The sequence below is a fragment of the Hyaena hyaena genome, unplaced genomic scaffold, assembly GCF_003009895.1.
Source record: "Hyaena hyaena isolate Hyena2069 unplaced genomic scaffold, ASM300989v1 scaffold_277, whole genome shotgun sequence".
Taxonomy (NCBI): domain Eukaryota; kingdom Metazoa; phylum Chordata; class Mammalia; order Carnivora; family Hyaenidae; genus Hyaena; species Hyaena hyaena.
In genome coordinates, this window is record NW_024080905.1 from 1,526,758 (window position 1) to 1,540,633 (window position 13,876).

Consider the following 13,876-nt stretch of genomic DNA (forward strand, 5'->3'; position numbering starts at 1 on the left):
AGGTCATGATCTCACGGTTCGTGGGTTCTAGCCTCACTTCAGGCTCTGTGCTGACAGCTCGGAGCCTGGAGCCTGCTTCAGATTCTGTGTCTTGCTCTCTCTCTGCTCCTCCCCTGCTCATGCTCTCTCTCTCTCTCTTTCAAAAATAAATAAACATTAAAAAATAAATAAACTAGGAAATATTTCTCACTGCAACATTTCAGAATTCTAAAACAATGACATGTTTACCCTGCAGTCCTTACATTTACTCTTAATTTAAAAGACTTTTCCCCTCTTCTTCCTTGAACTGGGGAAGAGTCTGCCTGGCAGTATTCTAGATCCTTCCTGCTCAAGGTTCTGTGACTCTGTGTTGTTCTGTGAGCAGATTTCTCTCTCTTTCTGAGTCCATCTCTAGCAGATGGGGAGGCTTTTAGGAGGCACAATAGGTTTTTTTTCTCTATTGTTTAATGTTTATCTGTAGTAATACAGTTGGCAGAGGGAAGGCCGCAGTTTGTGGAATTAAATGTTCATGTGCGCACGGGCGGGGTAGGCTTGGCTCTCAGTGCATGTACTTACCATCGAGAAGGGGATAAGGCATCTACTGCTCCATCAGCTACTCTCAGAACTTATGTTTATAAGAAGTCTTTAGTCCCTGAACAGCTGAAGGAATTCATTTTAAATAAAGAATTAGTCTAATTAATAATAAAAACCTTGTTATGATTTTAAAAAAGGAAGTGTTAGGGACAAAATATGGTTTTAAATTAATGCTGAAGGAGATTACCTTATATAATAACATTTTAATGGGCTAATTTTCATGTATAATTTTGAGATCCGTAAAAAGACTACAGAAATAGGCAGTGTAATATTTTTAGTAGACCAGCTGGGTGTCTGCAAACCTAAAAGGGTATGGAATTCTGAGAATAGAGAAAACATTACCAATGCATATCTATGTCATTGCAATGCCATCTAGGTCCCCAGAGATAATCCTTGAACAAATAAACTTACCTGATCACACAGGAATACATAGTCATTGCAGGAAGTTTGAAAAATATAGAAAAGCTCAGAGAAAATAAAAATGATCTCAATAACATCACTCCTAATAATTTTTGGTGGCATCTATTTTCTGTAGTTGCCCCTTATACATTTTATTTTAATATTCAGAGGGGATCGTTCTGTACACAGCTGTCCTATAATGACTTTTTCAACAGGTAACAAGAGCGGTGAATGTTGTGCAATGTTATTCACTGTGCCACATCATTCACAACCTTGCACATCCCGTTGTCACGATAGAGCCACCTTTTCCTGTGGGACATTCAGAACCTTTTCAAAATTTCCACTCTTGTGAACATTCTTGTTCTGAGAATAACATTCTTGTAGTTAAATCGTCGCACACATCCATGTTTAGACAATGACTTAAAAAGAAAAAAAAAAAACCCCAAAACAAAACAAAACAAAAAACAAACAACTAAATCAGCCTGTGTGGCTCCTAAAATGATCAATATATAGAAAGCAGAAATGGAAATGTCGGTGCGCTCCTCAGAGTGAGCAGTGGCTAGCTGTTCATGGTAAGGAGACTATCTCATCTGTGTGTGAGACAGACATCTAATTCGGAGTGACACAGAATAACTCAGAATGTGGTCTTCGATGGGTTTCTTGCTGTCATGCAAAGCCGGGGATTCTGAGTAATTGTTTAATTTTAGATGGGTATTTCCTATTTCCTGCCCCACCCACAGCACATGGCAGCGTGGCTTTTCCTGTGCTGTGGTGAAGACGTATGTCTGTGTATCAGACACGGTGCATGGCCACGCGTCTGATGGAGGATGCTGCCTCCCGGGGCCATCGCGGAGCCATCTAGAGTCTCCCAGGCCCTGCTTATTAGCTTTCATCTTCAACATTTGCCTCATTTCCCCTCCACAATCTGATTATGTTTTTACCCCCCTGAGGCTTTTCTCATCCACAAGGGGAGTCTATTGCCCGACTCCACCAATCCTGTTTGGAAGCTTTTACTGTAGCTGTTACAGGAAGATGATAACGCCCTTCAAATTTAAAGTAAACGTGGAAAGTTCTAGGTTTAGCCAAGAGATTTATGTGTAAACTTCGGCAACAACACTCTTAACTATTTTGATGAGGCAGTTCTCGTGGGTCCCGTTAGAGCTATTTTTCGGAGGTGGAGGAAAATCTGAAGAAATGTCCCCAGAATTCACCAATTCCCACCCCTTTGGAGCTCAGTGGCTAAGCCGCTAGAGCCGCAGGCTGGCTGGACAGTCATGGGAAGCATGAGGAGGAAGCAACGAGAAGAAACACGGGCAGAGCCACTTTCCCTACTGTTTGCCGCTCCCTTATCCACCCCGCCAGGGCAGCCTAATGCTGTCTTCACCACCATCCCGTTAGGATCCACCGCTTCCCTCCATCCCGGCAGGCACACCATGCTTATACTCTCCTCCACAGTGTGGTTTGCTCTGGGGTGCACTTGAGAATGGCCTCAGTGTCCACACATAAACAGGTTGTCATAGCAACATGGTGCAAGCAATCCATGTTGGCCGTCCATCTCCCCACAAGTGATTCATTGATTCACTGCTTCCCTGTCTGGTCTGCCAGGCATGATTTCTGTGAAGTGTTTTACATGAGTCAGCTCACGTCCTCTATATCTGTCTTATTTTTGCTCTTAAAGCTATTTCTAGAGTGGTTTCTTTGGAAAAAAAGAATGTTGGTTCCCTTTGCCTCTGACCAAGAGTTAGAATAACATTTCAAGCACATTCCACATGCCAAGTCTCACACTCAACCTAATTACATGGTCTGTCTCATTTGCTATTTACAACAACCTTAGAAGATAAGTACCATTATGGTGCCACATTTATAAAGACAGTTTAGCTAGGAGAGGGTAAGTAATTTGCACGAGATTATATTCTAAGCCAAGTTTAGGGCTGGACTGGACTGTATACCTACAGCCTGATCACAGTTAATAGCTCTAGTATGCTCTTACAATAAAATTACTTCCTTGCTCCCATTTGAATATACTCTGGTGGTGACGCTGGCCTCACAGAGCTAATCTATTAATTCATTGAGTATAGGCCTCAGAAATTTTAACTATGTTCTTTACACTGACTGGAATTTTTGTTCTCTATAAATGTTAGGTGATTCCCTATGACCCCTAAAATTCTCCCTCATGGCAGGTGGAATGTTTTAATTCATGTTAAATTCTAAAGGATAACCTTATTTTTAAGGTTTTAAAGATCCATAGTAGAAGGTGAACCAAACTATTTTTCCTGAAGTTTCTCCATATTTTAGTAGTATCTTCCCGAGAACCCCTTGATTTAATTTCTCTATTTGGACTATACTTAATTCTTAAAATTAATGATCCACTGTAAAAAAAAAAAAGTTGTATTTCAAAAAAATGTCAAGGCAATAAGAGAAAGTATGAATTAGATGTCAATCTCAAATAGAAAGAGCTGACCTTTAGTTATAACTTCCTGTAACTCTAAAATTAGTTTAGAAAAGAAGTATATCTATACATCCCATGCTTATATATATTTGAAATAAGTATGATTTCATTCATTAAAGTCACAGATGTTCAAAATCATAAAACAAATTCAGCAGCAAAGAAGTACTTTTAAAGCACATTTCTTTTCTGCGAGTTCTTGGCAATTCATAAGGTTCATTCCCGTTGAGAGAACAGGTTGAGATTCCCATTAGCTGATGCTGGGTTCCTCCAGGCCTGAGTTTCAGGGTTCCTACAAAATCCTCACTCCTACAAAAATTCAAGTCTCTGTGTCAGTGAAGCGTCCTCAGTTTTTCATCTTCTACCTTGCATGTATGGTTCCTAATAGTTCAAAGGAGTCCACGGATCATTTCGTATTGCACCTGGAGTCTGAAGTCCCTATTGGTCTGATCAGCTAGTCATGTGCCAAATTATCAAACCCATGCAAAGGAAGTAGATAGGAGTTGGTCAATGTGGTTTAGGCAAGAGATTTCCTTCCTCTCTGCGTGTCCACTTCAAGGTGGAGTGGGGGTGGGGAGACCTAATACCACATAAATCCTAAGTGAACGGTCTCCTTAAGAGAATAATTGAAAGGATTCTACACGGGAGGTTGTGCCTGTACACACATATTTACATTTGAACGGCCAACCTGAAAATGGAAGCAGCATTTCAGATATTTAAAAAACAACCAAAAAACATCCCCTCTCAACACAGTTATACGAATTAGATCTGCATATTTAAAGTGAGACTCTCAACTTTTCTTAATTTCCACCAGTTTCCTTTTGTTGGACTTAATTCCAAGCTCGCATAGTGTTCCGACCGAGTGGATCTGTGGAGTTTCTAAAATCAGGGGAAATCATACCCAAACCGGGGAGCCTGCTTGCCTGTAGTGGCGATGAGTCACAGCTGGAATGTCCTGTGGTTAGCATTCTGCTCTGAAAACAGAATCAGGAGCAGCAGGCACCTACTGGTTTCCACGGCAACCAGTATTTGTGTACTTTGAACAATGACTGTTCTCTTTTGTGCTGTAAATTTACGCGGGAACGAATTGTTGAGGTGACGTTAGCCATCTGTGTGAATATAAACAAACAAACAAAAAAGCCCTGATTTAATTAAGTGTAAACTTTAGAAGGACATAAAGTTGGAGGTTGGAGTATTTTTGTATAGAGGTATTGTTCTACACTAATTAATTCATTCACTTATTTGACGTATTTAAGCATTTTCATCAATGTGTACTGGATGTTTATTTCAGTGCATCACTCTCTCCCCTCCAAAGGCAAAAAGAAACTAATTGTCATTCATCAGTGTTCCCCTACACACCCACTCTCTGGACCCCTGCCCCCCACCATCCCATTCACAATGTGTTATTTAAGAAGGACTGGGATTCAGGGGCTCTCCTTCAATGAGGTAATCCTATCCGGAAGGAAGAGAAAAAAATCCCCTCCAGGTCATGTGAAAATGTCAGCTTTCTTAACCTTGCTGAGCTGGGGAGGCAAAAATACTGTACTACTTATGGCCTCATATTGAATCAAAAATACAGTTCTTCAAAATGTCACTACCTACCATTTCAGAAGACCCGTCAAGCTGAGAGCGATTATGGTGGTAGAGAAATCTTACCTCATGTTTTGTGGCATAAAGATGAAATAATTAAAGCTTTGGTCACTGAACTACAACCCAGAGTTAAGAATGAGCCTCCTGGAGTGGAAAATAGTGGAGTGTTTCTTGCTTATTATACCTCTGCTTGGGAACAGTATGTTTATTTTTGTATTAATTAGTTTGGGATTGGAATGGGTACACTGGATTTATTAATTAAAAAAAACAAAACAAAACACAACTCTGAAGTGGGATAAATACCCTACAGTGAAGCAGTAATTTAGGCGTAAACCGATTGCAACGGGGACCTCCTCCCTACTTGTACCTCCCGCCTCAGATGGGGGGCATGAGAACAGAACGAAGGGCTTTGGTGTCCACTCCTCTTTTTGTGTTGCTTTATTCTTTCTCTCATTCTTTGCTCCCTTATTACAGCTGCTGTCAACTACCTAGCCTATGAGACACTTGCTAATTAATATACCTTGTCAAAGCAGCAGCAGTCTTAATAAAAGGAAGCTGAAGCAATAAGCCTGAAAAATAAATTTCATCTTTATTCATTTGCTTCACATGCTTAGGTTTACCACCCAAGGGTGAGTTATCTAATGGACTTCTGAGTTTCTCTCCTTAAATTTTTGCCGACTTTCCCCCAAATATCACAGGCGTGTATGATGGATGACCAGCTAGTTTTGAGAACTCTATGCGACAGGCCAAGAGTTAGAAATCTGTAACTTATTATGACCTTGAGCAAGGCCCTTCCTGAACCCTGCCACCAGCCCTTCTCCAGAGCGGCCCACGAAGGATTCAGATTCTCTGTTGCCTAAAAGAAACATGCTGAAATTTAGGACTGTAAGACCCTAATATGTACCTAACTATGCAGGATTCAAGTAATAGGGCAGATTAAGTCCCACTGAAATATATGCAGTTGTGGAGGAAATCATTGTGTTTGTTACATTGTGTTTGTTCATTGAAGATGTACTGGGAATCTGCCCTTGACAAAGCCCTGAACTAGGCAGAGGACACTGGGAGTGGTACTCTGGACTCTAAGGAAACTCATAATCAGTAGGGGAGATGAGGCACACATGGCTGTAAGTAGAACACAGGGGAATGTAACCATTTCTACAAAGAAGTATGAGTGAAAAGCTGAGGGGTTTCAAAGGAAACTAATTCACAAGTGGCTATAGGGATCAGGGAAGGCTCCCTGGGGGTGTTTTGTAGAATTTGATCATAAAGTTTTCCATGCTAGGATCAATATGTTTCAAATACTATATCATAACATTCCAGTAAATAAAAATAATTTGCCCAATTTGGAATTTGTTGCATCCAGATGATTCATTTACCTACAGACACATGCACTCACACATACTCTGACATGTATGTACTCCACACGAGAATAATCAAGGAAATGCATTAGTCTCCAATCAGATATTTTCAGTTTTGCTGTCATGGACAGTTCATCCCAAGGGTAACAAGAACAAAGCAGACGATAATGTGGACATTAGTAGAGGAAAAGAAAATATAATGGCCCGAGTCACAGGGGCCAATCTTTTTGAATTCTCATGATCTTTCCTGATTGAGGAGATATGGCAGAGACATTTATTTATTTAGTTTTTGGTTTAGAGGTAGATATCTGATGAAATTGATAAATAAAGCAGATGAAGTATATACAACAGGATATACAAATACCTCAGTGGGAAAGTGAGCAAAGACCTCAGCAGAAAAGTTCCAAGAGAAGAAATATAACTGCCCAAGAAGCATGAAAAACCTTCAACCTCAAAGTACATTAACTTGTGACAATTACAAAGCCAAACAAATTTTCCCTATCAGTATCAGCTCTAAAATAACAGCAGTCGTGGAGCAGCTGGGTGGCTCAGGAGGTTCAATATCCACCTCCTGACTTCAGTTCAGGTCATGATCTCATCCTCCGTGGTATCAAGCCCCACATAGGGCTCTGCACTGACAGCCTGGAGCCTGCTTGGGATTCTCTCTCTCCCTCTCTCTTTCGACCCCTCTCCCATGCATGCGTGCATGTGTGCTCTTTCTGTTTCCTAAATAAATAAAATAAACTTAAAAGAAAATAATAGCCGTTGTAATTGCCAAAGTCCCATTTTAGTAAACTGCTGATAAACATTGGTATAAACTTTCTGGTAAGAGACTTAATAATATAGATCAAGAACCATAAAAGATGCTATTCTCTGATCCATTCCCCTTACAGGAATCTTTCCTGAGGGACATCTGAAATATCAAATATTCATATTGGCAAAAAATTGGAAACGTCTGAAATGAACAACAGCAGAGTATCAGTAGTATTTTATGCCACCATTAAAAATGTTTACACTGAGTAGTTGCTGATCTGCTTAGAAATAAATAGGGAACACACTTAAATGTAGAGCCCAAATGTATACATGCACATATGTACCTGGACACATATGAATATGTAAACATATACAAGCAGTGAAAAAAAATGTTGGCAAGAGAAACTTCGGGTATTAACAAAATGCTTACAGTGGTTTTCTTCAGTGGAGTTAAATTTTATATTTACCTTTTACATAGCTTTCTAAAATATCTACATTTTTATAGTTAGTATTTATTAAAAAATATATATCTTTCAATTAAAAGACTGATATTCAATGAGCATCTCTTATATGTCATTAATGTGTGAACACATCTCATCTGGCCCACCATTTTCTTATTCCGTGCCTGGATTATACTTTCGAGGGAACTCACTAGGCCGACCTAAAACCAAACATTCATATTTGGATTTCCAGATTTATTGGGCTTAGGAATCACCTGTAAAACTCTCTCTATGTAATCGTCTATTTTTAATTCTTATGGTAAGCCTCCTGTGCTCAAACCACCTTGGCAGATCTACCCTTAACCTCAGCCCAGGAACAGCTTTTGATATATGAGCAGACTTTACTTTTTCACCAGACACACCACATGAAGTTTCTCACACTGGGAAGTTTCTCCTTGATTTCAGCTCTATGACGGCCCCCAGCGGATGGGACGCTACTGTGGAACAGATATGCCGCCTTCAGGGAGTACCACAGGCTCCAAGCTTCAAGTGCTGTTCCACACCGATGGGGTTGGTCACCATGAGAGAGGATTTCAGATGCAGTGGTTCGTTCATGGTAAGCCCTGTACTGATCTTAGTTGTATTATACGCTTGCTGTTGGACTAAGAATTCTTCCTTTTCCAGCTGTCACTTTAGAAATGACACCCCCAAAATAATGGGGTCTGAGTCATAATCTGGTGCAAGGCCTTGGAAACCTTTCTCAAACACTGGGGGCTCTGGGAAGGTTCATCCTGGTAAGGTTAAGAGAGGACAGTCCTTGGAGATCTACCGAAGTCAGTGCAACAGTAAATCACCGAAGAGAAAGGAGGGGAGCGGACTGGAGGTTCTGGTGGGGGGCAAGCAAATTGCAAAGTGGCATTGGAGTCTCCCAGGGGAGTGGAATGGCAGGAGATTCCAGGCTTAGTCTGACATTAGCAGAGAAGGAATGGTGTGGATACAAGGGCAAGAATGAGTCAACCCAACAGAGAACGGGAAGGGCAAGCACTGGGCTGAGAGGGGAGCAGGAGTAGAGAACTCACACGCACTAAGCCAGTGTGTGTTGTACCTGCCACACAGAGGAGGGCCACCCATCTACGAGCTGGCGCTTCAGGAAGCAGGTAGGGATGGTCATTCCTCTGAAGATGAAAATGCACGTCTGACAAGAGTTCTGAAACTTGTAGACTGGCCTCATGTGGCCCAGTCTAAAGGGAGTAGGCCCCAGAGGGCTGGTTCTCAAGATGTGGTTCCCCGAGAGCACCATCGGCATCACCTGGAACTTGTTAGAAATAGAGATTCTTGGGACGCCTGGGTGGCTCAGTTTGTTAAGCCTCTGACTTTGGCTCAGGTCACAATCTCATGGTCATTGAGTTCAAGCCCCATGTTGGGCTCTGTGCTGACAGCTCAGAGCCTGGAACCTGCTTCCCATTCTGTGTCTCCCTCTCTCTCTCTCTGCCCTCCACCACTCATGCTCTGTCTCTCTTTCTCTCTCTCAAAAATAAAGAAACACTTAAAACATTTTTAAAAACTATACTCCTTGTGAATATTATAGTAGCAATCCTCACCCAAGGGCTTAGGGCCACCAGTAGAGTTGTAATATTATACCAGGAATCACAGACATGCATCTAAGCTGTGGCCTGACTCTCAAAGTCAGGGGTGAGCCCAAGGTGAGCACACATCAATGTGTATGGTGGTTGACTCTTGAGGGTTGTTAAAATCATGGTCCATTTATTACATGAATTGTAACATTATTCGTAAGCATGTACCCTTATTGTATACTTGAATGTTAGATGTTCTGTTAATATGAACCGGAGACAGAGTGTATGTCTGTTAAAAATGCAAGTGTGGGGCTTTCAGCATTTAAGTACTCAGCGGTAATCCACAGAGCTACCTATAGCTTGAAATACACATTATGAATTCCCGAAGCGAACGAGCTATGATAATTAAGCCTGTGGGAGTTCTGGACTGTTCTCTGCATCAAGTGGGTAGATTTGACCTTGGAAGGGCAGTTTATTGATCTGTTAAGTGAAGGGACTGGATTGATTAATCTGTATAATCTAGTCCATCTCCGGTATTCTGTGATTCAGAAATGGTGTGATTCGAAGGCAACTAGAGACAGTGTGGAAAGACCTAGAAGAAACAGGAATGTCTTGAGAAATGACCCAGATCTTCAGGATCTGGGGATATTTTCCAGACAGTGCTTCTCAGACTTTCACGTGTGTGACTCACTGGAGACCTTGTTAAAATGCAGAGTCTGATACAGGAGGCTGAGGTATCTCTAAAAAGCTCCCAGGTCATGCTGATGTTGCCACTCTGTACACACTCTGAGGAGCAAGGTGAGGGCAGATGTTAAGGCTGGAGAAAGAAAATGGTAGAAAGCACCTCTAGCGACTAGAGAAAGCTTGTACGGTGTTTCAAGGTCTCATTAGACTGACAGCAGGAAATCTCATCAGTCTCTCAGTGTCAGGAGGATATGAACTGGGGCCTCTGTGGGAAAGAACCTTAGTGCTTTGGGGATCCAAAGGAGAAAATAGTTCTGTGCGAGACAGAGGGTGGAAAGGAAGAGATGGTAACTGGGAGGCTCAGGGCCTAGGGAAGTGGCCCCAACCCTAGCTACACACTCTTTAAAATAGCCTGGGAATTTTAAAGAGAACCCATGCCTGAGTTTCAACCTTTAATTCCATTAATTTCCATTAATTCCATTAATCCTCGGTGGGAACCTGACAATTGCTAATTAAAAAACCTCCCTGAGGAATTCTGCCGTGCCTCGCGGAGGGAGGGTTTCGGGAGCAGTGATTTTGCTGTTGCTGGTTACATCTTTCTGCTCAGTGGGCTGCTTCCTCTCCCTTCCAGACTGTTCTGGCTGTCCTGCCTCAAGGCCACACTAAAAAGTATGATTTCATGGACATTATTGGCTACACTGGATTACTGTATCACTGAAGTCTTCCAGCTGACCTGTAAGACTTGGTTGAATCCTCCGCTGAAAGCTTTGAGTTTTTGTTGGGAGAATTTTTCCTACTAGCTCTATTTTGAATCTGTCTTCCTTTGGAAAGGTCAAAGACACCCTCTGTCTATTCTCTTTTCCTGTTTACTATTTCACAACTTTCTCCCAATTGCAGAAAACTTTGCTAAGCTTGGAATCAGAGTCGTACAACACAATTTTGATGGCTGGGACCAGAACTGAACTTTTTCTGGTTTGCTTGTTTAACTCTACGCTGCCCACTATATATAAATTGCACTTTGAAAGAATCTTCTTTTTTCTTTTTAATGATTATTTATTTATCTTGAGAGAGAGAGAAAGAGAGAGAGTGCTAGCAGGGGAGGGGCCGAGAGAGAGGGAGAGAGAATCCCAAGCAGGCTCTGAGCTGTCAGCGCAGAGCCCAACACAGGGTCCAATCCCGTGAATCATGAGATCGCAATGTGAGCTGAAATAAAGAGCAGGATACTTAACCAGCTGTGCCATCCAGGTGCCCCTGGGAAACACCTTCTGGAAGGGGATTGTTAGTGGCCTAGATCAGTGCAAAATTAACTCTCATATACTCTAGTTACACAGAGCTGCACATATGCAGTTTCAGCTCTGCATTGACAGGGTCTTTAGCCTGAGATGGCCTGAGGAGCGAGGTCAACAGCAAAGACATTGAGGGCCAGGTAAGAGTCCTTTGATGCAAGAGACTCCCCACCCTTCTTGCCCAGCAGAGATAGACCGAAGACATAAATCTGATTTCACAATCATCTGTGTGTTCAGTCCACAGATACTCCAGGTTGCTGTTCTGGGCCAGGTGCCGCGCCGGGGCTGGAGCCAGTGTGTGACTCCCACCCACAGGCCTGGTTCCTGGTTTTGTAGAGCTTACAGGTGACCGTGACAAGCAGCCACCAAACAAGGAGCTCACAAATCAACATAAAATCAAAAGTGTGATAAGGGCCACGGGGATGAAGGAAAGGGAATTTGCTGTGGGCAGGAGGTCAGAGAAGTCCTGCGTGGGAATAGAGCCTGTGAACTAAAATCTAAGAATGAGCAGGAGTTACGTAGGCAAATAGGAGATTGACAGGGAGTCCCGGTAGAAGAAGGTCCTTGTGGTGGGAGAGCTCAGGATACATATGAGGGACCCAAAGCTTGGGGTGGCCGGGGTCTAGGGTCAAGGGGAAGAATGCTGGAGAGCCGACTGTGGCCATGGCATTGGGGTCACTCACAGCTCGGGGCTGAGGCAGGGATGGGGCCACACCCTCTCTGTCCCATAAGTCCTTCAGATTTCAGAGAAAGGAGTTCTACTAAGACCTTGAAGCACTAGAGCAACATGATAGAAATACAAATAAATACGAAAGAAACAAATGCACAATCCAGAGCACATTTAAAAACCGGTCTCAGTATTCAAGTACAATAGATGCATCCTTGAGTGTGCTTGTGCACATATGTGTGCGTATGTGACGGTATTTCAAGAAGTTCGTCTCTGCACAGCCCCTCATGACCTAGGTCTCAGAGTGAGGGTCACATGCCTGGGGCCCAGGACACCCAGCCTGACACTAGCCCGGAGGTTCCTTTTCCTTCCCTGGCCAGAGGGAAGTGCCTTTAAACCCCCGAGGCTCTTTCCATTCCCTATGCCTCATTTCAGGCTCTCTGCCCCTGTGCCCTAGCTCTTTTCCAAACTGTGCAGTAAGAACCCCCAAACGTCCTTCACTGAGTATTCAGAATCAACACTCCATCATTTCCTGAGCATCGCTGCTTAGGGAAAACCCCAGCCCCCCACTTGCCCCCAACACTTCACTTATTTTGGCAATTAGTAAATAAGCCTGTTTCCAAAATGTGCTTCTTTGTCAACTGCACAAATCTCCTATTTGCTTTGAGAACGTGGATCTACAATCAGGCTTTATTTGTGGGTCCAAGTTTAAAGCGGCTCTGCGGATGGGAGATTAAACCGCAGTGCCTTGCCTTTATGCAAACCATCAAAGAGAATCCCACCATGGAAAGAAAGAAGTGGCCACAGTTGCCCTGCCCAGCTAAACGGTTCATGGTATTCAGTGTTGACAGCATTGTCCGGGGGCTGAATTCAGCCTCGGGGGCCTCTATCAGGGATGCAGAAGTCTCTGCAAGCTGTGTGAATAGAGGCCTCCCGGCCAGAGGTGTCCACCCCTCACGTCTCCGGGCAGTCCCTCCCAGGGGCCCTCTTTCCCGGGGACAGTGGACCCCCACACACCGACAGGGACAGGGAGCTTTGTGAGTGAAAAAGTGCCATTTGCAAAAGGAGAGGAGCCCTCAGCCAGGGGTAGCAGGGGAAGGGCTTAGTGGCATGTGATCGGGCGGTGATGTCACCCTGCTTTTTCACAAAGGAAAGTGTGGCCTTTTCTTTGGGGAGATGGATGACATCAGCCTCTCCAACCGAGGCTGGTTCCATTTTACCTTCTTTTTAGCTGTGAACGAGATTTCCCAAAGCTTGAGGGTTTTCAGAAACCCGCTGGGGGGAAACATTTAAACAACCTTATCAAGGTCCTCCATGGCTGGCTTGAGCCAGGGCCTCTTTGAGTACCTGGGGGCATGTAGCAGCGTATGAAAGGGCTTTTAAAAAATGTATTTTTGGAGCCTTGGCAAAGGACCACCATGAGATCAGCAATGTTTCTTTCCGACCTTCCCTCTACTTCTCTTTCCCTCACATGGTCTTTTCAATGGTCTTTGTTTACTTTGGGTCTCTCAGGCGAATTCCTTCTCATTGGTAATCTTTTATTCCTTTTGTGACTTAGAGTATGGGTGCTAGGGTTTCTGGCCGTCTACCCTTTGAGGACAAAGGTTTTATCTTTTGTGATAATATTACCATTTGCCTTATATGCGAATCATCCCTCTTAGTGTGTGAGGGTGAGTAAACCTGGCTTTTTGTTTTGTTTAAAGTTTATTTATTTTGAGAGTGAGAGAGCAGGGGAGGGGTGGGAGGGGGGGAGAGGGAATCCCAAGAAGGTTCTATACTGTCAGCACAGAGCCCAATTTGGGGCTTGAACTCAGGAACCGCAAGATCACAATCTGAGCCAAAGTCAGATGCTTAACTGACTGAGCCCCCAGGTGCCCCAAACCTGGTTTTTTGAGGCAACCTGGGGCTGCTTTCCAAAGAACAGGCTGTTTGCAATTGTGCATAACGTTACAGTGGTTGCACACAACCTCTGTAAGCAGGAATTTATCAAGATCATGTTTTTCATTCATTCAACCTACCAACCAACCAACCAGCATATATTTTTTCACTACCAGGTTCTGGGTGTGATGTTGAGAATATAGACAGTGTTATTAGCTTGCTTGCATG

General features: G+C 43.2%; 1 protein-coding gene across 1 annotated transcript in view; it reads left to right on the forward strand.

Moving 5' to 3' along the window:
* Positions 1-13,876, forward strand: part of CUBN (cubilin) — a 274,401-nt gene that overhangs the window by 94,722 nt on the left and 165,803 nt on the right. The window contains 1 exon segment of the mRNA XM_039245893.1: positions 8,025-8,175. Within this exon segment, the coding sequence (XP_039101824.1) occupies positions 8,025-8,175 (151 nt within the window).